The sequence below is a fragment of the Callithrix jacchus genome, chromosome 18 (assembly GCF_049354715.1).
Source record: "Callithrix jacchus isolate 240 chromosome 18, calJac240_pri, whole genome shotgun sequence".
Taxonomy (NCBI): domain Eukaryota; kingdom Metazoa; phylum Chordata; class Mammalia; order Primates; family Cebidae; genus Callithrix; species Callithrix jacchus.
Genome location: NC_133519.1, coordinates 20756501 through 20779723, shown reverse-complemented (window position 1 = coordinate 20779723; position 23223 = coordinate 20756501). Strand labels below are relative to the sequence as shown.

Below are 23223 nucleotides of genomic sequence, written 5' to 3'. Positions count from 1 at the left end.
ACAATTTGTCTCAGAAATGGGTGGTCTTGGGGACTCGTGAAATTTGAACTTAGCATCAGAAGTGGGACTTACTGGAATGACCTTGACTCACTGAAACTTGGTGAAAGCCTGATTTGGGAAAAGGAGAGATGAAAGGGCAGGGGTTTATGAACCTTTGATTCCTAGATGACTGCTATCCTTTAAATCCCCCTGTTTGAGTCCCTGTCCCAGTCTCATAGAGACCTAGTGAATGTGTGTGGCAAATGAAGCTACAGAGTCTCTGAGTTTATCTTGATTTTGTAGGTCTTGGGTCCTCATGCTAAAGTGGTGGAATTTCACAGAAGGGCTCTCTGCACAAAAATTTGGCAGGGAAAGATTGAAAGTCCATGAGGGCAGGGACCATAGTGACTTAGCTAACTAGTCTATCTCAGGGGAAATATTAATGTCTCCCTTAGGGAACTCATTCATTAATTCAGCACTTGACAATCTATCAACTCTGAAGAACCAGACACTGGACCAGGCTTGGAAACACTAAGCTAAGAGGAGCATAGACTTTGTGTTGAAGAGCTCAGAGCTGGGGAAGTCAGTGTGTAGAAAGACTGCAGTTTTTTTTTTTTTTTTTTTTTAGGGAAAAAGAGAAAAAGAAGGGGAAAAAAGAAAAAGAGGGAAAAAGGAATATTACTTCATTCCTAAAATGGGTTTCAATAATGGCCGATCAATATTTTGAGTGTTTAAAGTGGTTAATGCATATTTTATGTGTTTAAAATGGAGATCTCTATTGTGTTTATTTGTTCTGGCTCTGAGTTCAAGTCCTGGATATCGTTATCAATTTGTTGTCTCATTGAATCTAAATCTCATTATGTGTCTTATGTATCTAGGTGTTAAGACCTCTTATTGTTACATTAATCCTTTTACCCTTGCATCCTTGTAGCTTTGAAATCTATTTTATTAAGTGTGAGAATTGCAACTCCTGCTTTTTATTTATTTATTTTTGCTCTCCATTTGGTTGGTGAGTTTTTTTCCATCCCCTTGTTTTGAGTCTTTGTATATCTTTAGATATATCGTTAGATTTTGTGGATAATGTATATTTTGTGTGTTTAAAATGGAGAGTTCTATTGAGTTTATTTGTTCTGGATCTTAGTTCCAGTCCCAGATATCGTTATCAATTTTCTGTCTCGTTGAATCTAAATCTCATTATGGGTCTTATGTATCTGGGTGTTAAGATCTCTTATTATTACATTAATCCTTTTACCCTTGTATCCTTGTAGCTTTGAAATCTATTTTGTCAAATGTGAAAATTGCAACTCCTGCTTTTTGTTTATTTATTTTTGCTCTCCATTTGGTTGGTACGTTTTTTTTTTTCCAACCCTTTATTTTGAGTCTATGTATATCTTTGGATATACCGTTAGATTTTGTCTGTATCTTTTGATTGGGAGATTTGGTCGATTTAAATTTAGGGTTGCTGCCATTTGATATTAACTGGCTATTTTGTCCTTTCGTTGATAAAAATTCTTCTTTATGTTAATGCTCTTTACTTTTTGGTGTATTTTTAGAAAGGGTCATACTGGTTGTTCCTTTCTGTGTATAATGCTTCTTTTAGAAGTTCTTGTAAAGCAGGCCTGGTGGTAATAAAATCTCTGAGTACTTGCTTGTTCCTAAAAGATTTTATTTTTCCTTCAAATGTAAAGCTTAAATTGGCAGGATATGAAATTCTGGGCTGAAAGTTCTGTTGATTAAGTATATTGAATATTGGCCCCCACTCTCTTCTAGCTTGTAGGGTTTCCGTTGAGAGATCTGCTGTAAGCCTAATAGGCTTACCTTTATGGGTAACTTGATCTTTCTCTCTGGCTGCCCTTAATATTTTCTCCTTCGTTTAGATCTTGGTGAATCTAACGATTATGTGCCTTGGGGTTGGTCTTCTTGAGGAATATCTTTGTGGTGTTCTCTGTATTGCCTGGGGTTGAATAGTGTCCTGCTTTGCTAAATTAGGAAAATTTTCCTGGATAATGTCCTGGAGAGTATTTTCCAGCTTGAATTCATTCTCTCCGTCACATTCAGGTACACCAATGAAGCGTATATTAGGTCTTTTCACATAGTCCCATATTGCTTGGAGACTTTGCTCATTCCTTTTTATCCTTTTTTCTCTATTCTTGTCTTGTCGTTTTGTTTCATTAAGTTGGTCTTTGACCTCTCATACCCTTTCTTCTGCTTGATCCATTCGTCTGTTTAAGCTTGTACATATTTGACTAAGTTCTTGTGTTGTATTTTTCAACTCCATAAGTTCATTTGTATTCCTCTCTATATTGTCTATTCTTTTCAACATTTCATCGAACCTTTTTTCCAAGTTCTTAGTTTCTTTACATTGGGTTAGAACAAGTTCCTTTAACTCCCAGAAGTTTCTTATCATCCACCTTTTAAAGCCTACTTCAGATAATGGAACACAGTCCTTTTCCATCAGGGCTTGTTCCATTACTGATGAGTCCTTTTCCATCAGGGCTTGTTCGGTTGCTGATGAGTCCTTTTCCATCAGGCTTGTTCCGTTGCTGATGGGTTCTGATTTTGAGTATACTTGGCCTTCTTAGGCTGTTTTTTTCCCTTCATTGTAGATGAACCGCCTTTCTAATTAGGTTTCTGAGTCGAAGTCTGACTTATTGATTCCCAGTGCTGGGATCCGAGCAACCCACTGTGGCAGCCTAAATAGCAGTGATAAGACTGATGGTGCTCTTCTGCCCGGGAATCTCTGGTCTGGCTTCCCTCTTGAGTCCGCAACAAGCGGCTCTGACTTCCCGGAGCTCCAAACTCCGGTCAGTAGGGGAAGTGGTCCCGTTGGCTCTGCATGAAGAGCTGCTGCGCCCAGACACCGGCAAAACCGCTGCGGCGGCCACAAGAGTCGCGCTGGCGACCCGTGGGGCTCCTCCACTGGGAATCGGCTAATCGGTGAGTGACGAAAATTCGTCTAAAGATGTGGCGTCATCTCGTTCTCTGAGCTTTCACTGGGAGCTACAATCCTGAGCTGTTAGTGGTCGGCCATCTTGGATCGATCTCAGTTTTTTTTCTTTAATGGAGTTTCACTGTTGTTGCCCAAGCTGGAGTGCAGTGGTGCTATCTCAGCTCACTGCAACCTCCACCTCCCAAGTTCAAGTGATTCTCCTGCCTCAGCTTCCCAAGTAGCTGGGATTACAGGCGCATGCCACTTCGCCTGGTATTTTTAATAGAATTGGGGTTTCACCATGTTATCCAGGCTCGTCTCAAACTCCTGACCTCAGGTGATCTGCCTGCCACGGGCTCCCAAAGTGCTGGGATTACAGGTGTAAGCCACTGCTCCAGACCTTGTTTCTGTCTCCTAGGCTGGAGTGCAGTGGCACGATCTCGGCTCACTGCAACCTCCGCCTCCCAGATTTAAGCAAATCTCCTGCCTCAGCCTGAGTAGCTGGGATTACAGGTATGCACCACCACACCAAGCTAATTTTTGTATTTTTAGTAGAGATGGGGTTTCACCATGTTTGTCAGGCTGGTATTGAACTCCTGGCCTCAAGTGATCTGCCTGCCTTGACTTCCCAAAGTTCTGGGATTACAGGCGTGAGTCACAGTGCCCAGCCTCCACATAAGCAGATAATTGTGTGATATAGTTTGTCAAGGACCACAAGACAGACACACACTAAGTGTTACAGCTGCTTCGAGTCCAGTTTCCAGAGGATGGTAGGTCATCCACACGCCTGGTGGGAAGGATGGAGCTGGTGCTGTGGTCAGGATTGGAGAGGCTGATTCCTAATTCATATTCATCAGTGGCTTCCAACAGTTGGATCTTGTTTTCCACCTGTCATGTGAGGAAGTTTACCCTTCTTTGTTATATTATGTCTTGTGCACCACTTCTCAAGGTTAAGGACATGGCCAGATCAACTCAAACTTACAATTTGTCTCAGAAATGGGTGGTCTTGGGGACCCATTGAGGAAATTCCCCGGGGTTGAGGGCTGGCCCTTGGAAGGAGACAGAGGAGAGAAGAGATGATAACCATTAGACCAGCTGGAAAATGCTACTCAGGGCTTAAAAAAAAATGAAAACAAAACCACAAAACCTCACCTATGTCCATTGTTTTTTGTATGCGTATTCTCAAGTTTCATTTTTAATTTGATACTGAAAACTACCTTGTGAAGGTGGGGAGCAGGTATTGTTGACCCTACAGGCTCAGAGAGTAACTTGGCCAGAGTCACAAAGGTTGTAAGTTGCTGAATGGGAGCCTGAAGTCCAAGTCTTTGACTTTAAATCCAGTGCTCTGTCCAGAGCCCCGCTGCTGCCTCCATTGGCAGCGGAAGCTGTCAGTCTGCTGCCCCCTGCCCAGTTCAGACAGGGTGGCTGAAAGTGGATCAAAGCATGGAAAAAGGGAAGAAGGGTGAACTGGAAGGGAACAGAAAGTATTTGTCATTAAGGGGAAAGCAGAAGGAAGAAAGAAAGGCATGAACCCTGTGGCCTGGCCTTGAAGCACAATGTTCCAGGGGGGCGGGGAAGCCGCTGTCCCCACCCCTTCATGGGGGCCTGAGCAGATCCAAAGCTGCCTGGCCTTCCCTGGAGGGTCGCATCCAAACATGGATGGAAAGGCAGCAAAAATAGACCCATGTCATTTTTGGGAGAAGGCAAAAGAGAGAAAAGAGAACTACCATGGAAAAGTAGAAAAAGAGGAAGGGAGGTAATCTAGACACACAGATCGGAAATGTGGAGCAAAACAGATTTTTTTTTTGAGATGGGGTCTCTCCCTGTCGCCCAGGCTGGAGTGTAATGGGGTGATCTTGGTTCACTGCAACCTCTGCCTCATGGGTTCAAGTGATTCTCCTGCCTAGGCCTCCCAATTAACTGGGATTGCAGACACATGCCACTGTGCCTGGCAAATTTTTGTATTTTTAGTGGAGATGGGGTTTCATCATGTTGGCCAGACTGGTCTTGAACTCCTGACCTCAAGTGATTTGCCTGCCTCAGCCTCCCAAAGTGCTGGGATTACAGGTGTGAGCCACCAAGCTAGGTGCAAAACAAATTCTTATGAAATAAATTTAATTTGGATGTGCTTAAGCTGTGGTGTCAACTTGCATAGAATCCCCAGGCTTGTTAGATTTTTCTGGTGCCTCCAGCCCTTAGATCTCTCCTTTGTTCCTCAGCTACTACTCCGCTCCTTCAACATTGTTAGCCACTTATCCTGCTTCTCAGCCCACTCCTTCTCCAGCCCCTCTTTACTCCATCTCCACAACGTCTGTTGGAATGGAACAGCCTGGGATGCTGGCTGTTTGGCCCCCATATGGGTGTCTCCATATTTCCAGTAGGATTCAGAGAATTGGAACATTTCTTGGGCTGAAGCAGAGAAAGAGATGCGATTTTGAAACTGGCTTTGTGAGTCACTGTGAGCTTCAAGCACCCTCCCACTTGAGGTAAGTTTCACTAGTTTGGCTGTGGGAACCAGCAGACCAGCTCCAGGCGCTGGGGCTTTCTCAGTGGCCTTGTCAGCTCACAGCAGGTGTTCACGCCTCGAATTGAGGAAACTGGCTGGACTGCTCCCCATCGTCCTCTTGCTGACTGGGGGCTGCTGAGCCCGTGCACAGCACAGTGTCTGGTGGGGTGGAGGGGCTGGCCTGGTCCCGCTGTCCTGTGGGGATGCTGGGGCAAGTGGTCACCCTCACACTCCTCCTGCTCCTCAAGGGGTATCAGGGAAAAGGTAAGGAGGTCCTACCTTGCATGGGGTGGGGGACTCACATGATGGGCTAAGGACTGTGCCCCTCGGAGAGATCAGAGCCAGAGCCACTGCTTGTGCCACATACACAGTCATCTGGAACTGTGACTCCGAGCAGCTCCTGACAGCTCTGACATTCTAAATCAGACAGGACAGGCTGGCAGTACACTGGCAAATCTGTGAGAGGGGCATCCTGCCCTGCTGCCTGCAATCCGGGAAGTCTTGGGTAAGGAGATTCCTTCCCACTGGCTTCGATTTACCTTTCCATGTAGTGGGGAGACAAGCCTTCTTCCAGTTGCCTATAAAGATGAAGAAAATTGCATCCTCCAATTGTGGCATGAGAGAGGAGAAGCAGTTCCAAGGAAGCTGTGTGGTTCTGGAGCTCAGAGACAGACAGATGGATCCCTGAGGCAGGAGAGCTGAGCCCGAGGAGGAGAGGGTGAGGCCAGCAGCCAGGAAGAAGCTGCATGGCCTGGTCCTTCAGCTCCCCGGTTTCTTCAGCCACCTAGATGCCACAGGAGCCTGGAAATTATTAGGGACTTGTTTGCTTGGGGCGGAGAAGGAGACAATATGAGGAAGCTCCACAGCAAACCTAAAGCTGTCAGCCAGGCACGGAGCCATCGAATGTTTACTCCCGGGGATCCCAGCTGAGGGCTGCTCTTCTCTTTCTCCAGCCCTGGAGTCCAGGATGCTCTGAAACCTGAATCCCGCATTTAATTTAATTTATTAATTAATTAATTTATTTTGAGATGGAATCTCCCTCTGTCTCCTAGGCTGGAGTGCAGTGGCATGATCTCGGCTCACTGCAGTCTCCACCTCCTGGGTTCAAGCAATTCTTACACCTCAGCCTCCTGAGTAGCTGGGATTACAGACATGTGCCGCCATGCTTGGCTAATTTTTTTATTTTTAGTAGAGACCAGGTTTCACCATGTTGGCCAGGCTGGTCTTGAACTCCTGACCTCAGGTGATCTGCCTACCTTGGTCTCCCAAATTGCTAGGATTACAGGTGTGAACCACCATGCCCGACTGGGATCTTGCATTTTAGATCAGTGACTCTAAAGGGGTTTCACAGGGGTGGAGAGTGTGGAGTGAGAAGAGGGTACACTCTGGGCACAAAGAGGGGAAACTGAGGCATAGTGTGTGGGTTCAGGGCTGGGTACAATCCCCATATGCAATAAAGTTCCATGCCCAGGTACTCAGTTCACTTACTGAGTCCCTGAGCATTCTTGTGTCCTTCAGGAAGATGTGGTCAAGGCTCAGGTGGACTCGACATTTGTAAGGATACAGGAAGCCTAGGGCAGAGCCTGATGAGAGACAGGGAGCAGGGAGGGAGGTGTGGAGCCTGAAGCTCTTGTGAGTGGGCAGCGGGGACCCAGTGGCCCAGGATTCCGGGCAGGAGAGCTAGGTTGGAATCTGGTCTAAGGAGCCTTGAAAGCAGTTCAGAGAGCTGAAGGAGGACTGATGGGATTGGTGCCTGGCTGTGGGGATGAGCATGACCGAGAAGCTGAGGTTATGAGCCTGTGTGACAGAGGGCAATGCTCCCTCCAGCCCCATTCCCAGGTCTTCAGCGCCATATCTGGGCTTAGCTATGCTGGCCCTTGTAGGGTGAAGCTGGTGAGTAACTCAGGCACAGAGAGGGATGGACTTGGGTCTCCCTGAGGTTCTTCCTCCTCTGTCCTGTGTCTGTGAGGCTGGCCTGGTGTAAGCTGACTGAAGCCTCCCTATTTATTTAATTTTTAAACCTTTTAGTTTGAAATAATTGCGAAGTTCCAGGGAAGCTGCAAAAATAGTTCAAAGGATTCTTGAATTTTTTCACCTAGATTCACCAGGGAACACATTATCATATTTACTTTATTTCTCTTTCTCTAGCTGTATGCGTATGTGTGTATAATAATTTTTGTTGAACCACTTAAGAATAAGTTGTGACTTTATGCCCCTTTGCTCCTAAATATTTTAGCACTTATATCCTATGAACAAAGGCATTCTTTTTTTTTTTTTTTGAGACGGAGTTTCGCTCTTGTTACCCAGGCTGGAGTGCAATGGCGCGATCTCGACTCACCGCAACCTCCGCCTCCTGGGTTCGGGCAACTCTCCTACCTCAGCCTCCTGAGTAGCTGGGATTACAGGCATGCACCACCATGCCCAGCTGATTTTTGTATCTTTATTAGAGATGGGTTTCACCATTACTACAGCACAATTATCAAATTTAGTAAATTTAACGTTAATACCATCAAATATGCCACCCATATTCACCTATTACCCATGGTCCCAAGAATATGCTTTATTTTAGTTTATTTTTTTGCTGACCCAAGATGCAATCAGGATCATGTATCACATTCAGTTGTTATGTTTCTCATGTCCAGTCTGTGACCATACTTCAGCTTTTCTTCATCTTTCATGATACTGCATTCTCGATAGAGGATAAGCCAATTGTTTTGTAGAGGGTTCCTTAATCTGGGTTTGGTGTTCTCTCATATGATTCAGGTTATCATATACATTTTTATTTCATATCATTATCGTTATTATTATTTTTTAGAGACAGAGTCTCGCTCTGTCGCCCAGGCTGGAGTGCAGAGGTCTGATCCCGGCTCACTACAACCTCCACGCACCCCGCCCCCGATCCCCGGTTCAAGCAATTCTCCTGCCTCAGCCTCCTGAGTAGCTGGGACTACAGGTACACACCATGACTCCCAGCTAATTTTTGTATTTTTAGTGGAGACGGGGTTTCCCCATGTTGGCCAGGCTGGTCTTGAACTCCTGACCTCAAGTGGTCTGTCCACCTTGGCTTCTCAAAGTGCTGGGATTATAGGCGTGAGCCACCACACCCCACCTTTTATTATTATTTTTTAACAGAGGATCTCATTCTGTCGCCCAGGCTAGAGTGCAGTGGCATGCTCATGGCTAACTGTAGCCTCAACCTCCCAGGCTCAAGCCATCCTTCCACTTCAGCCTCCGTAGTAGCTGGAACTACAGGTCTGCGCCACCATGCCTGGCTAACTTTTGTATTTTTTGTACAGATGAGGTTTCCCCATGTTGCTCAGGGTGGTCTTGAATCCTGGGCTCAGGCGATCCACCTGCTTCAGCCTCCCAAAGTGTTGGGATTACAGGTGTAAGCCATCACGCCCAGCCATCATATGCATTTTTCAAATTATTTTTTCTTCTTAAAAATTTTTTTTCTGTACCCATCAACAGCAGATATCATATGCATTTTTGTCAGGAATACCACACAAATGATACGGTGTCTTTCTCAGTGCATCCCATCAGGAGTCCTGATGACAGTGAAATTAAAAAAAACTTTGTTTACTGAATAATTTAACGGGTGTGCTATTTATGCAAGATGTGGGTATAACTTACATAAATTATGTAAGATGTGCATATAAGATGTACGTATAATTCTTGAGCTTTGCAAAAGTCTTCCAAAGGCTTCTTTTTTCATGCAGAGTATAAAAAGCCATGCATTTTACCATGGTGCGTGACTTGCTGGGCCCTAAAGTACATTTCAAACCCTAACTTCAGGTTTCAGTTGTCCATTCTTTTTTTCTTTCTTTTTTTTGGGGGGGGGGACAGAATCTTGCTCTGTCACCCAGGCTGGAGCGCGGTGGCATGATCTCGGCTCACTGCAACCTCTGCCTCCCAGTTTAAAGTGAATCTCCTGCCTCAGCCTCCTGAGAAGCTGGTACATGCCACCATGCCCTGTCTTCATAGACAAACCTTTCTTATTGAAATGAAACATATAGAAAAGTACACAAAATTATAAATGTACATCTCAATGAATTATTGTTAAATGAACACACTCTTGTGTCTACCACATGGGTCTCTCCCACTCATTGCCTCCTCTGTCTTCCATAAATATAGTCACAATTCTGTCTTCTAACATCACAGATTAGTTTTGCCTGTATATATGGAATCAAATGGTATGCACTCTTGTGTCTGACTTCTTTTGCTCAATATCTTATCAGATTTATGTATGCTGTTATTTGTAGCCGATCATTTTCATGGGTACATAGTATTTTATTGCATGACTATATCATAATTTATTCAGTTATTCTATTATTGATGAACCTTTGGGTTGTTTTCAATTTTGTTTTTGCTATTATAATAATTCTGTGATGAACCTTTTGTACATGCATATCTGTTGGGTATATCTCTAGGGGCAGAATCATGGGATATGTGTACATAACTCTAGCAGATGCTGTCAAACTGTTTTCCAAAGTGGTTGAACCAAATAGTACATGAGAGTTCCATGCTGCTTCAGGACCACTAGCTTTTGGTTTTGAAGGTCTGCAGATGGAAAATGAAATTGCAGGAATGTGGAGCCTGGCAAGAGGCCAAAGGCAAGGGAACTACATTCCTGTGATTTCTCTGGTATCCTGCATGATATTCTGACAAGTGCCATTTTTAGGAGTTACGTGAGATGCATTATTGAATTAATTAATTAAATTGATTCATGAAACCCTTGCTTGGGTTGTTCGTTTTGCTGTTGTGATGTTTGAAGTTCTTGTCTCTTCTGGATATGAGTTCCCTGTAGGATTCCTAGTTTGCAAACTTTTTTTCCTATTCTATAGGTTGCCTTTTCACTCTGAATTGTTTCCTTTGCTATACACAATTTTTTTTTTTAGTTTGCTATAATACCATTTGTTTATTTTGCTTTTGTTGCCTGTGCTTTTGAGGGTTTATTTATAAAATCTTTCACTAGCCCTTATTATGGTTCAAGAACTATGCAAGGTTTTGTGGGGGAAACAAAGATGAAACAGATGTCTATTCTATCCTTAGAAATCTTTCAGACAGAGGAAAATAGGTACATATAATTACAGCTATAAGGGCAGATGGAAATGCTACATGTCATTAACAGGCAAGATATATTTAGAATGAAAAATGAGTGGGCCGGGCACGGTGGCTCAAGCCTGTAACCCCAGCACTTTGGGAGGCTGAGGCGGGTGGATCACAAGGTCAAGAGATCGAGACCATCCTGGTCAACATGGTGAAACCCTGTCTCTACTAAAAATACAAAAAATTAGTTGGGCATGGTGGCACGTGCCTGTAATCCAAGCTACCCAGGAGGCTGAGGCAGGAGAATTGCCTGAACCCAGGAGGCAGAGGTTGCGGTGAGCTGAGATCATGCCATTGCACTCCAGCCTGGGTAACAGAAGCGAAACTCTGTCTCAAAAAAAAAAAAAAAAAAAAAGGGAACTAAGAAGACGGAGATTCCTTCTAGGGAGGAACACTGGGGAACTGGCCTTAAAGAATAAATAAGAGTTTAGGAGGTAGGTATAAATAGGACAACTGAAGCAGAAGAAACCGCTCAGAAAAGCAGGAGATGCGCAGGGCTAGGATGGGAAACCGGAAAGGCAGAGGCACCTGCCATCGTGGAGAAAGTGTATGACATATGAGAGGATTTGGTTAATTAATGTGAAGAATGGGACTTGGGCTAGGTGAGTTTTGACAGAAGTAAGGGGATTGCATTGCCTGAGGAGGGGAGTTAATATAGCCAGTATGAAGCTAAATAGGACGAAGAAGGAAGTGGGATGTGGGCCCTATAGCATACTTCATCTATCTTATGATTTTGTCTTGACCAGGGCTGGATTGCCCCATACTTTTGGAATCTCAGTGGGCTCTATTCGCTCATCCTCAGCAAGTACATCTTTTGATGCCTTCACCCTAAGCCTGGTAGCACAACCCTAGCTGAGAAAACCTTAACATCCATTTGTTGGCTGGTGGAAGTTCTGCTTGCCCTGAGACCCTCCCCTGCTCCTTCTCCCAGGTGCTCAGTCCCACACCTTCCTCTGACTGGCAAGTCCAGGTTGGAGGAAGCTGAGCTGACTCAGAGCCCTGCACATGAGTTCAGGGCTGAGCACAGCTCACTGCTGGGTCAGATTGTGTCCTTCACCATCCTCTGTCTTTGTCTCCTTGACCATCCTCTGTTCTTCCTAAGGCTGCAGTAGAGTTGATCACATGCCCTGTGCTCTCCCTTTCAGAGTTACTAGTTCATCTCATCCGTTCTTAACCACCGGAAAACAGCCCCCAAAGCGGCCAAGCAGTAGCAACAGCAGCGGCAGGGGCCCTGGGGCCTTCCTGGATGGTGACCTCTTTCCTCTGAACAATTTTCACTTGTCGGGTTCTCCTCTATCTCTCACTAAATGTGAGAGAACTTGTGTTGAAGTTACATTTTCATACTAGCATTTCTTCTCCCGTCTGGCGTGTGTACCCCTCTGGGACAGAAACTGAGGTCTTTTTAGTTTGCTATAATATCATTTGTTTATTTAGCTTTTGTTGCCCATGCTTTTGAGGGTTTATTTCTAAAATCACAATACCCCGGACGTAGTGACTTGTCGATTTGCCTTTTCACCATATCTACTCTGCACCCCGGCCCCGGCACCCACCCCTTCCAGCCCGACCATGGAAACTCATTCCAACTATTTTCCTCCTTCCCACACTGGACTGTTGGGGGCTACAGGAGAAAATTCAGCAACAAAGAGCAGCTACAGAGTCATAATCTCCGACCCCAGCTGGGCCCTCCCTGTCCTGGGAATCCTTATTTCTGGCCCACAGCTTCTCCCATTCCCCAAAAGGTGGGAGAATTCCACACCTTCATCATCTCTTCAAGGCCCTGTTCCTCTATCACAGCCTCCACAAACCAACAATCTCCTTTAAGAAAACCCCAGAAGCACAAGTTAGGGATTCTGCCAACCTTGCCAACAGTTCTCCAGCCTCAGTGTATCACGTCTGCTCCTGTAAATGACCACATTTGCCTCTGCTCAGGGAAAAGGTGCTCTTGTCCTGCCCTTGACCAATACTTCCCTGTGTGCTCAGGGCACCAGAGCTTCTTTCAGAAGTCATCTAGGACCTGTTTGGTCCATGAAGACATCCCTGATCTCTCTTCAGCTGCTCCTTTTCTGCTGGCTTCCCACTCTTAGTACAGTTTCCTTTCAGATGAAAAATCAAACCAACAAATCAAAACAATACCTGGTGTTTTCCTCTAGCTCCTTTTTATTTGCAGATAAACCAGTCTTAAGTGTATAAACTAATACAATATTCCATAAAAATAAAATATAATTTTTTAAAAGACCCCAAAGGCAGTATAGCATGAGGACTGTAGATCATACATTTCATTCTTTAAGTATTTAGAAGTCTGTGGCTGGGCCACGGTGGTTCATACCAGCACTTTGGGAGGCCAAGGTGGGTGGATCACTTGGGGTCAGGAGTTTGAGACCAGCCTGGCCAATATGGCAAAACCCCGTCTCTACTAAGAAAACAAACAAAAAATTAGCGGGCATGGTGGCGGGCACCTGTAGTCCTAGCTACTCATGAGGCCGAGGCAGGAGAATCACTTGAACCCGGGAGGCAGAGGTTGCAGTGAGATTGCGCCATTGTACTCCAGCCTGGATGATAAAGAGAGACTCCGTCTCAAAAAAAAAAGAAGTTTAGACAATAACTTAACCATTTTCCTGTGTGATTCCTATTTAGATCTGTAAGAGCAGAGAACAATCTTCTTCTACACAGGGCTCTACATTCTGATCTACTGGTGGATTATACTGGAGTTTACCTTATCATTATTCATTATTCAGTACACTTATATTCAAGTACCTTTTCATATTTGTGCTACCTCTCACAATTTTATAAAAGATAAAAATAAAATAAAACCTCCACAAAATCCCTAAAAATTAAACTCATGTTCCATCACACCACTCTCCAAACCTGCTCCATCCTTACAAGACCCATAAGCCACACGTGTATTGTGTTCCCCTAACCGCGCTACTGTTGGGTTCGCGGCAATACCGCCCTTCGTGCTCTTTTCTGCATCCACCAGGGAGGCCTTGGCTTTTTCTTTCAACGGCAGCCCCCACACACCTCCTCTGGGCAGCCACTCATAACGCTGAAGGACAGAGGGAGACACGCTTTCCTCATGATACTTGCCTCACAACCTGGGCACACCTCCATAGCACATTCCACATAGCAAATCAGTTGGCTGTTTCAGGTCTATCTTCCTTTTTCACTTTTTTTTTTTTTTTTGAGACAGGGTCTTGCTCTGTCTCCCAGACTGGAGTGCAGTGATGCAGTCATGGCTCACTGCAACCTCTGCCTCCCAGGCTTTTCTGATATTTAGCTAAGAGTCGGGTTTAGCTGAGATGAGTGAGGAAATCTACAAATCCACTTGCTATGGTAACGTTTCCACCATGGCAAGCCATGCTTTGCTTTTATCGAGGTACATCTTACTTAGTTTAATGATCAGAAAAGTTCCTTTTTTATTTTTTTATCAAGATATAACTCACAGCGGTGTGCACAAAATTTAAACGAACAGCTTGGTGAACTTTTATATGTGTAAGTACACATTAACATTACCCACATCAGGGTGTAAAACATTTCTAGCACCCAATTGTTCCTTTTTGCCCCTCCAAGTTGATAACCCCCCTTCTGCAAGGGTAACCACATTCTAACCTCCTTCATCGTAGGTTAGTTTTTCCTGATTCTAAAGTTTATATCAATGAAATAGTTTACTATGTACTTTTTGGAGTCTGGCTTCATTAATAATCATCATGTGGTGAGATCCATCTACCTTATTGCCAGAAAAAGTAGCTTTTCTTTTTCATTGCTATGTAATATTCTTTATAAGACTATAACATGATTTATTTACTCATCTAATGGTGATAAACATCTGGGTTTTTTTGATAATTCATTTTGAATTATCATATCTAAAGCCATTATTGACACTCTTGTACATATTTTTAGTGGCTATAAATACCAGATTTTCTTTTTCTTTGAAACAGAGTTTCAAAGTCTGTGGCTTGCTTTTTCACACTCTCAATGTTGTCTTTCACCAAACAGAAGTTCTAAGTTTTAGTGGAGTCCAATTTATTAATATTCTTTTATGGTCAGTGATTTTTTTTTGTCCTGTTAAAGAAACTTTTGCTGGCTGGGTGTGGTAGCTCATGCCCATAGTTTCAGCAGTTTGGGAGGCCAAGGTGGGTGGATCACTTGAGCCCAGGAGTTCAAGACAAGCCTTAGCAACATGGTGAAACCCCATTTCTACCAAAAATGCAAAAATTCACCAGTCTCATAATCCGGTCTCAAAATAAATGAATAAATAGATTAAAATGTAAAAATAAAAAAAGAAACGTTTGTCTACCTCAAGATGTAGAAGATACTCTCTTGTGCTTTTTTCTAGAAGCTTTATAGGTTTAGCTTTCATATTTAAATTTATGACTTATTTTGAATTAATTTTTGTATATGGTATGAGGGAAATATCAAGGGTTTTTTTCCTCATGGATATCAATTTGACCCAGCACCATTTATTGAAAAGATCAAATATGTGTTGGTTTGTGTGATAAAGTGAAATATATTGGTCTTCAACCTCCTTTCCTGGCATACAACTCCTGAATTTTTTAGAAATTCCAAAGTGATGTCTTTTTGTAGGCTAATGAGGTAACTGATGGCTGGCAGCCTGTAGGTAGCTTTGGGATAGCAGCTGGTCACCAGAAAGAACAAGGCAGGGTTGGACTCTGAGGTCATTGCCAACCTCCAGGAAGAAGAGAGGGCCTGAAGGTTAAGTTGATCAATGGCCAGTGGTCAGTCATTCCCACTTATTGAGGCCTCCATAAAAACCCAAAGAACAAGGTTCAAAGAGCTGAACGTGTGGGGGTTCCTGGAGTGTGGCAGCCCTGGGAGGGCACGAAAACTCTGTATCCCTTCCCCCACACCTTGCCCTATGCATCTCTTCATATTTATCCTTTGTAATAAACTTTATTATAACCAGTAAATGTAAGTGTTTCCCCGAGTTCTGTGAACCATCTAGCAAATTAATTGAACCCAAGGAGGGAGTAACGGGAGACCTAATTTAGAGCCAGTTGATCAGAAGCGCAGGTAAACTAACCTGGAGCTTGCAATTGGCATTTTAATGAAGGACCAGTCTTGGGACTGAGCCCTCAGCATGTGGAATCTGACACTATCTATGAGTAGGTAGTGTCAGAATTAAACTGTATTAGAGGTGTCCGATGCAGAACTGATTGCCTGCTTGGTGCAAAAGAACACTCCCCACATGTTGGTCACTGAAGTCTGTGTTGATTGTTGTGGTGTGAAAGCAGAAGAAAAACGGTTAGTGTTTTTCCCACACACAGGGTCTATTTTTAGACTATTATATTCCATTGACTACTCTCAATCCTTGAAATACTGGTATGCTATCTTAATTTCTGAAGTTTTACAGTACATCTTGATATTAGGTAGTGAAAATCTTCCAGCTTTGTTCTTCAAGATTGCCTTTGCTATTCTATGTCCTTTACATTTTCATATAAATTTTAGAATCAACTTGTTAATTTCTATAAAAACGACCTGCAAGAATTTTTATTGGACTTTTATTGAATCTATAAATTAATTTAGGGAGAACTGACATCTTAGCAATATTAGGTCTTCCAGTAAAAACCATGGTATACTCTTCTGTTTATTTAGCTCTTTAAATTGTTCTCAGAAATCTTTGTTGCAATAGGTGTATAGGTCTTAAATATTTCCTGTTGAACTTATTTCTATATATTTAACTTTTTGTGCTGTTGTAAATAGTATTGTTTTCAAAATGTTAATTTCTATCTGTTTGAACTAATATATAGAAATACAAATGATTTTTGTATACTGGCATTATACCCAGCAATTTTGCCTAACTGACCTCTACATTCAAATAGTTTTTCACATATTCCTCTGAGTTTCCTATATGCACAGGTTTATATTGTCTCCTATATACAGTTTGTTAATAATGACAGTTTCACATATTCATTTCTCTTTCCTTCCTTCCTTCCTTCCTTCCTTCCTTCCTTCCTTCCTTCCTTCCTTCCTTCCTTCCTTCCTTCTTTCCTTCCTCCCTCCCTCCCCCCTCCCTTCCCTCCCTCCTCCCCTTCCTCCCTCCTTCCTTCCTTCCTTCTTTCCTCTCTCCCTCCCTCCCCTCCCTCCTTCCTTTTGACAGAGTTTCACTTTTGTGGCCTAGGCTGGAGTGCAATGTCCCCATCTCAGCTCACTGCAACTTCTACCTCCCGGGTTCAAGCGATTCTCCTGCCTCAGCCTCCCATGTAGCTGAAATTACAGGTGCCTGCCACCATGCCCAGCTAATTTTTGTATTTTTAGTAGACAGGGGATTTCACCATGTTGGCCAGCTGGTCTTGAACTCGACCTCAGGTGATCCACCCACTTCAGCCTCCCAAGGTGGATGTGAACCAACACACCCATCCTCACATATTCATTTCTTGAGCACCAGGCGCTCACCAACTGAGCTAACCGGCCGCCCAATTCACATATTCATTTCTAATTTTTATTCCCTGTGGCTATTTTCCATTATTGAACTAGCCAGGATCTCCAGTACAATTTTGGTTAAGAGAGTTGATTATGGTATCCTTTTTCTGTTCCCGAACACAGGGGGAGAGCATTCTATATTTTACCACTAAACAGGATGTTAGCTGTAGGTTTTTGGTGCTTCCCATTTATGAGATTAAGAATGTTTCTATTTCTAGTTGGCTGAAAATTCTTTTAAAATCGTGAACGTGTGTTGAATTTTAACAAATGCGTCTTCTGCATCTATTGAGACAATCATTTTATTTTTCTATTTTATTCTGTTAATGTGGTAAATTATATTGATGGATTTAAAACTTGTTAATCTTTAATACTTGGGACAAATCTCAATTGTTCTGAATGTATTATTCTTGTTATATACAGTTTGCATTTATGGTCATGCGAAATGTTGGCCTGTGATATTTCTTTCTTATTATGTTTTTGTTAAAGTTTGTTATCAGAGTTTTACTAGCTTCGAAAAATGAGTTTCTATTATACGAAAGAGAAGGGTGCCGCAGCCATAAAAAAGAACGAGTCCATGTCCTTTCCAGGGACATGGATGAATCTGGAAGCCAACATTCCCAGGAAACTAACACAGGAACAGAAAACCAAACGCCGCATGTTCTTACTCATAAGTTGGAGTTGAACAGTAAGAGCACGTGGACATAAGGAGGGGAACATCACACACCGGGGCCTGTCAGGGAGTGAGGGGCAAGGGAAGGGAGAGCATTAGGACAAATACCTAGTGCATGTGGGACTTAAAACCTAGATGATGGGTTGATAGGTGGCACCTGTATATCTATGTAACAAACCTGCGTGTTCTGCATTTGTATACCAGAACTTAAAATAAAATTTAAAAAAATAATAATAAAGGAAAGAGATGGGTACAAATTAGTATGTCTGTTGTTTTGAACAAACCTCTTCAACAATATTTTCTGTCTGCTCTCACGTCAAAATAACAACAATCATTAACATAGAAGACTTCTGTGATCATATGCGGGGAGGTGGATTTCTCCTCACAACAAACTGAGTAATGGATTCTGCAGTGGACACCAGCTGGGTGTTCTCCAATTCAATTCAGACACTATCTAACTGGAGACAGTGTCAGACCCCATAGGTTGGGGGCTCAGTCCCTAACACTGCCCCTCCTCTACACCAGTTGTAAGTCTGAGCCTCCAGAACTTCTGACCAACTGGTTTCCAATTGGGATTCCCACAACCTCCTCCTTGGGTTCAGTTAATTTGCTGTAGTGGCTCATATAAACTAGGGAAACATTTAGGTTTGTTGGTTTATTATAAGAGTTATTATAAAGGATACAGATGAAGAGATGGCATAGGGCAAGGTATGGGGGAAGGGACACGGAGCTTCCATGCCTTCCCTGGACACACCACCTGCCACGAATCTCCACGTGTTCAGCTCTCTGGGGGCTCTCCAAACCCAGTCCTCTTGGGTTTTTATGAGGCTTCATTTCATAGGCGTGACTGACAACCTTGTAGAAATGTGACTGGGCAAAAAGGATATGATTCCATATTAATAGGCTGAGAGGAGAAACCCAGCAAGGCCTGTGTGTTGAGATTCTTCTTGGTCTCTCTCTCCAGCATTTCTTTTTCTAGAATATGAGGCAGGAACTTCTCTTGAATGAGCGCCTTTTGGTTCATAATCAGATTAGAGTTGTCTGTTCCAGCAATGGTGATCTTCTTGCTGGTCTTGCCGTTCCCGGACCCAAAGTGCTCCATGGTGTCTGCAATATTCATGCCCTCTTTCAACCTGCCAAATACCACATGCTTGGATCCATCCATTCAGTCTCTGCAACGCAGATGAAAAACTAGGAACCATTTGTGTTGGGTCCAGCATTTGTCATGGACAAGATGCCAAGGCCTGTATGCTTTAGAACGAAGTTCTCACCGTCGAATTTCACCCCAGAGATGAACTTGCCACCAGTGCTATTGTGGTGTGTGATGTCATCATCCTGGCACATAAATTTTGCAAGAATCCTGTGAGAGCAAGACCTCTTATCACCAAATCATTTCTGTCCAGTGCTCAGAACACAAACATTTTCTGCTGTCTTTGGAACTTTGTCTGCAAACAGCTCCAAGGAGACACAGGGTTCAGAGTCAACTGCTATATTAATGAACATGGTGGGGTTAACCATGGCTGATGGTGAGAGACTCTAGGTAGTGTTGACACCTCCAAAGCACCAGATATATACATTTTAACACTTTTATTTAAAGAATTTACTTTTGGCTTGCTAATTTTCTCTAGTGTATATTTGCTTTTTATTTTGTTGAGGTCAGCTCTTACCTTTATTTTCCTCTTTCTCTTTGGGTTGTCATTGTCATTATTTGAATGACTATTTCTTTTTTGTCTCTTGAAATTGAAGCTTGCATTATTGACGAGCAAACTTTCTTTTATTTCAAATATACGATATTTAAAGCTATAAATTTCCTTCTAAACATTACTTTAGCTATATTGCACCTTCGATACTCATTATAACTTAGCTCTAAATCTTCCCCAAATTTTATTTGATTTATTCTTTGATTCATGGATTTTTAGAAAGATATTGCTTATGTTTTAAACATTCAAGGATTTCCTGGTTATTTTTCTGTTATTAACTTTTTATTTAATTCTGCTGTGCTTAGAGGATATAATTGGTGAGAGTTGAATACTTTGAACATTGTTACCTACCGTAAGATAATACTTTGGTAAATATCGCCTGTGCACTTGAAAACAATGTGTATTCTGACATTGTTGGGAGACTTGTTTTATATATAATTAATCTATATATTGGTTTAATGATCTTCAAATTCTTCTAGACTTATTGATTTTTTTGTGTGCTTTTTTTTTTTTTGAGACGGAGTTTCGCTCTTGTTACCCAGGCTGGAGTGCAATGGCGCGATCTCAGCTTACTGCAACCTCTGCCTCCTGGGTTCAGGCAATTCTCCTGCCTCAGCCTCCTGAGTAGCGGAGATTACAGGCACGCGCCACCATGCCCAGCCAACTTTTTGTATTTTTTGTAGAGACGGGGTTTCACCATGTTGACCAGGATGGTCTCGATCTCTTGACCTCGTGATCCACCTTCCTCGGCCTCCCGAAGTGCTGGGATTACAGGCGTGAGCCACTGCGCCCGGCCCTTTTGTTTGCTTTTTATATCAGTTAGAGAGACAGATATGATAAAACTCTCCAACTGTGATTGTGGATTTACTTCTCCTTTAAGTTCTGTCAAATTTTGTTTTATATATTTTAAACACTATATGCCTAGAAACTGAAGATGATTGTCTATTCCTACTTAATCGGCCCTTTTATAATGATGACATTTCCTTTTATTTCTATATAGTTTCTATACATCTTATGTCTTTTTCCCCTCATTTTCTCTGTAACTGCCTTCTTTTTCATTTAATTGATATTTTTTGGCTGCATCGTTTTGATTCCCTTCTCATTTCTTTTTCTGCACATTTTGTTATTTTTCTCAACGGTTACCACAGCTATTACAATGAACACCTTCAACAATATAGTTTGAATTAATACCAATTCAGACTCAATAGTATAAAAAACTCCTAGACAGCTCTATCCCCCCACTTTATTGTCACAAATTACATCTGTTTCTATTGCTCTTCACTTCTGCCTGAGTTTCCATTTTCTTTATATCTAAAGAACAACCTTTGGTATTTCTTTTCCTGCAGGCCTCCTTGTGACAAATTCCTTCAGTTTTTATTTTTTCTAAAAATGTCTTTATTTCAGCTCCGTTAAAAATTTTTTTTTTTTGTTTTTGCTTTTTGGAGACAGAGTCTCACTCTGTTGCCCAGGCAGGAGGGCAGTGGCACCATCTCAGCTCACTGAAGCCTTGACTTCCTGGGTTCAAGTGATTCTTGTGTGTCAGCCTCCCGAGTAGCTGGGATTCTGGGCATGTACCATTACACCCAGCTAATTTTTGTATTTTTAGTTGAGATGGGGTTTTGTCATGTTGGCCAGGCTGGTCTCGAACTCTTGACCTCAGGTGATTAGCCTGCTTTGGTCTTCCAAAGTGCTGGGATTATAGGCGTGAGCCACCATGCCCTGCCTTGATTTTTGAATACTTTTTCACTGGTATAAAGTTCTAGAGAGGCAGTTACTACTCTGTCAGCACTATAAAGATACCATTCCATGGAAAATCAATGTTTTCACTGATATGTGGGAGCTTAGCTATGAGCACGCAAAGGCTTAAGAATGATACAATAAACTTTGGAGACTTGGGGTTGGAGCGAGGTGAGGGATAAAAGACTACAAATAGGGTGCAGTGTATACTGCTCAGGTGATGGGCAGTATGCAAGATCTCACAAATCACCACTAAAGAACTTACTCATGGCTGGGCGCGGTGGCTCACGCCTATAATCCCAGCACTTTGGGAGGCCGAGGAAGGTGGATCACGAGGTCAAGAGATCGAGACCATCCTGGTCAACAAGGTGAAACCCCGTCTCTACTAAAAATACAAAAATTAGCTGGGCATGGTGGCATGTGCCTGTAGTACCAGCTACTCGGGAGGCTGAGGCAGGAGAATTGCTTGAACCTAGGAGGCGGAGATTGCGGTGAGCCGAGATAGTGCCATTGCACTCTAGTCTGGGTAACAACAGCGAAACTCCATCTCAAAAAAATAGAAAGGACTTACTCATGTAACCAAACACCACCTGAACCCCAATAAGCTATGGAAAAAAAAATCACCCCATCATCTTCTGCTTTTTATTATTTTTGCTGAAATGTCAGCTAAGTTTATTTTGTGAAGGGAATTTAGTTTTCCCCAATTCTGGCTATTTTATAATTTTTCTATTTATCTTTGGTTTCCATAATTTTTTTAATGTATTGAGAGGTTGTCTTTTGTTCGTTGTTTTTTTTTTTTTTTTTTTTTGTCTTTTTTTTTCTTTGAGATGGAGTTTCACTCTTGTCGCCCAGGCTGGAGTGCAATGGTGCCATCTTGGCTCACTGCAACCACTACTTCCTGGATTCAAGTGGTTCTCCTGCCTCAACCTCTGGAGTAGCTGGAATTACAGGGCTGCACCACCATGCCTGGCTAACTTTTTAATTTTTAGTAGAGATGGGGTTTTGCCATGTTAGCCAGGCTGGTCTCAAACTCTTGACCTCAGGTGATCCACCTACCTGGGCCTCCCAAAGTGCTGGGATTACAGGCATGAACCACTGTGCTCTGGCTGTTGGTTTGCTTTGATCTTGCTTGGGGCCTTTAACACATTTTACACATCTATCTTGATGGCTTTTTTCAGTTTTGGAAAATTCTTACCTGTTGTCTCTTTTGCTCAGTTCCTCTTTCCTCTCTCATCTCCTTGCTTCCCAACTACACTTGGGGGTTTGTTTTGGTTTTGCGATATCTCAAATATCTCTCACACTCTTTCTTGTATATTTTTATCCTCTCATTTTTCTGTATTTCAGTCTAGATATTTTATTCTAATTCTCTTTTCAATGGCATCTACATGACCTTTTTAACCCTTCAATTGAGTTTGTTTTACAGTCATTTTACATTTTATTTCTGTAACTTTTATTTAATTCTTTAAAAATAATTTAATTTCAGGTAACTATGGCTGCATAATGACCCACTCCAAAATCCAGTAGTGATTCCGCTAGTTGGCAATTTGGGTTGGGCTCGGCTAGGCTGTTCTTTTGCTGGTTAGCTTGCATTGGCCATGCGTGCATGGTCAGCTGCCAGATTGATCATCGGTGGCTGATTCACTTATTTATTTTTTATTGTTTTTTGAGACTGAGTCTTGCTCTGTCACCCAGGCTAGAGTGCAGTGGTATAATATCTTGGCTTACTGCAAACTCCATCTCCTGGGTTCAAGCGATTCTCGTGCTTCAGCCTCCCAAGTGGCTGGGGTTACAAGCATGCACCACCACACCCAGCTAATTTTTGTATTGTTAGTAGAGACAAGGTTTTACCATGTTGGCCAGGGTGATCTTGAACTCCCGATCTTAAGTGATCTGCCCACCTTGGCCTCCAAAGTACTGTAATTATAGGTGTGAGCCACCACCCCAGGCCAGGGGTGGCTGATTTAGAATGGCCTTAGCTGTGTTGGTTTATCTTTGTATCATGTATTCTCCAGCAGGCTATTTGAGGCTTGTTCACATGTCAGCTAGATGAGGATCCAGGAGAACAAGTAGAAATGTGCAATGCCTTTTCAGACCTAGGCTTAGACATGGCACAGCATCATTTTTGCTGTGTTTCTTCACGAAGACCAGACCGGTT

General features: G+C 42.8%; 1 protein-coding gene across 4 annotated transcripts in view; it reads left to right on the top strand.

The window, feature by feature from the left end:
• Positions 1 to 5427: 5427 nt before the first annotated feature.
• The window catches only part of CD244 (CD244 molecule), a 32971-nt gene continuing 15175 nt past the window's right edge, over positions 5428 to 23223 (top strand). For all 4 annotated transcript variants that reach the window (XM_008984756.3, XM_008984755.3, XM_035279430.2 and 1 more), the window contains exon 1: positions 5428 to 5678. In XM_008984756.3, coding sequence (XP_008983004.1) covers positions 5618 to 5678 — 61 coding nt within the window. In that variant the 5' untranslated portion in view covers positions 5428 to 5617. The remainder of the gene's footprint in view (positions 5679 to 23223) is intronic.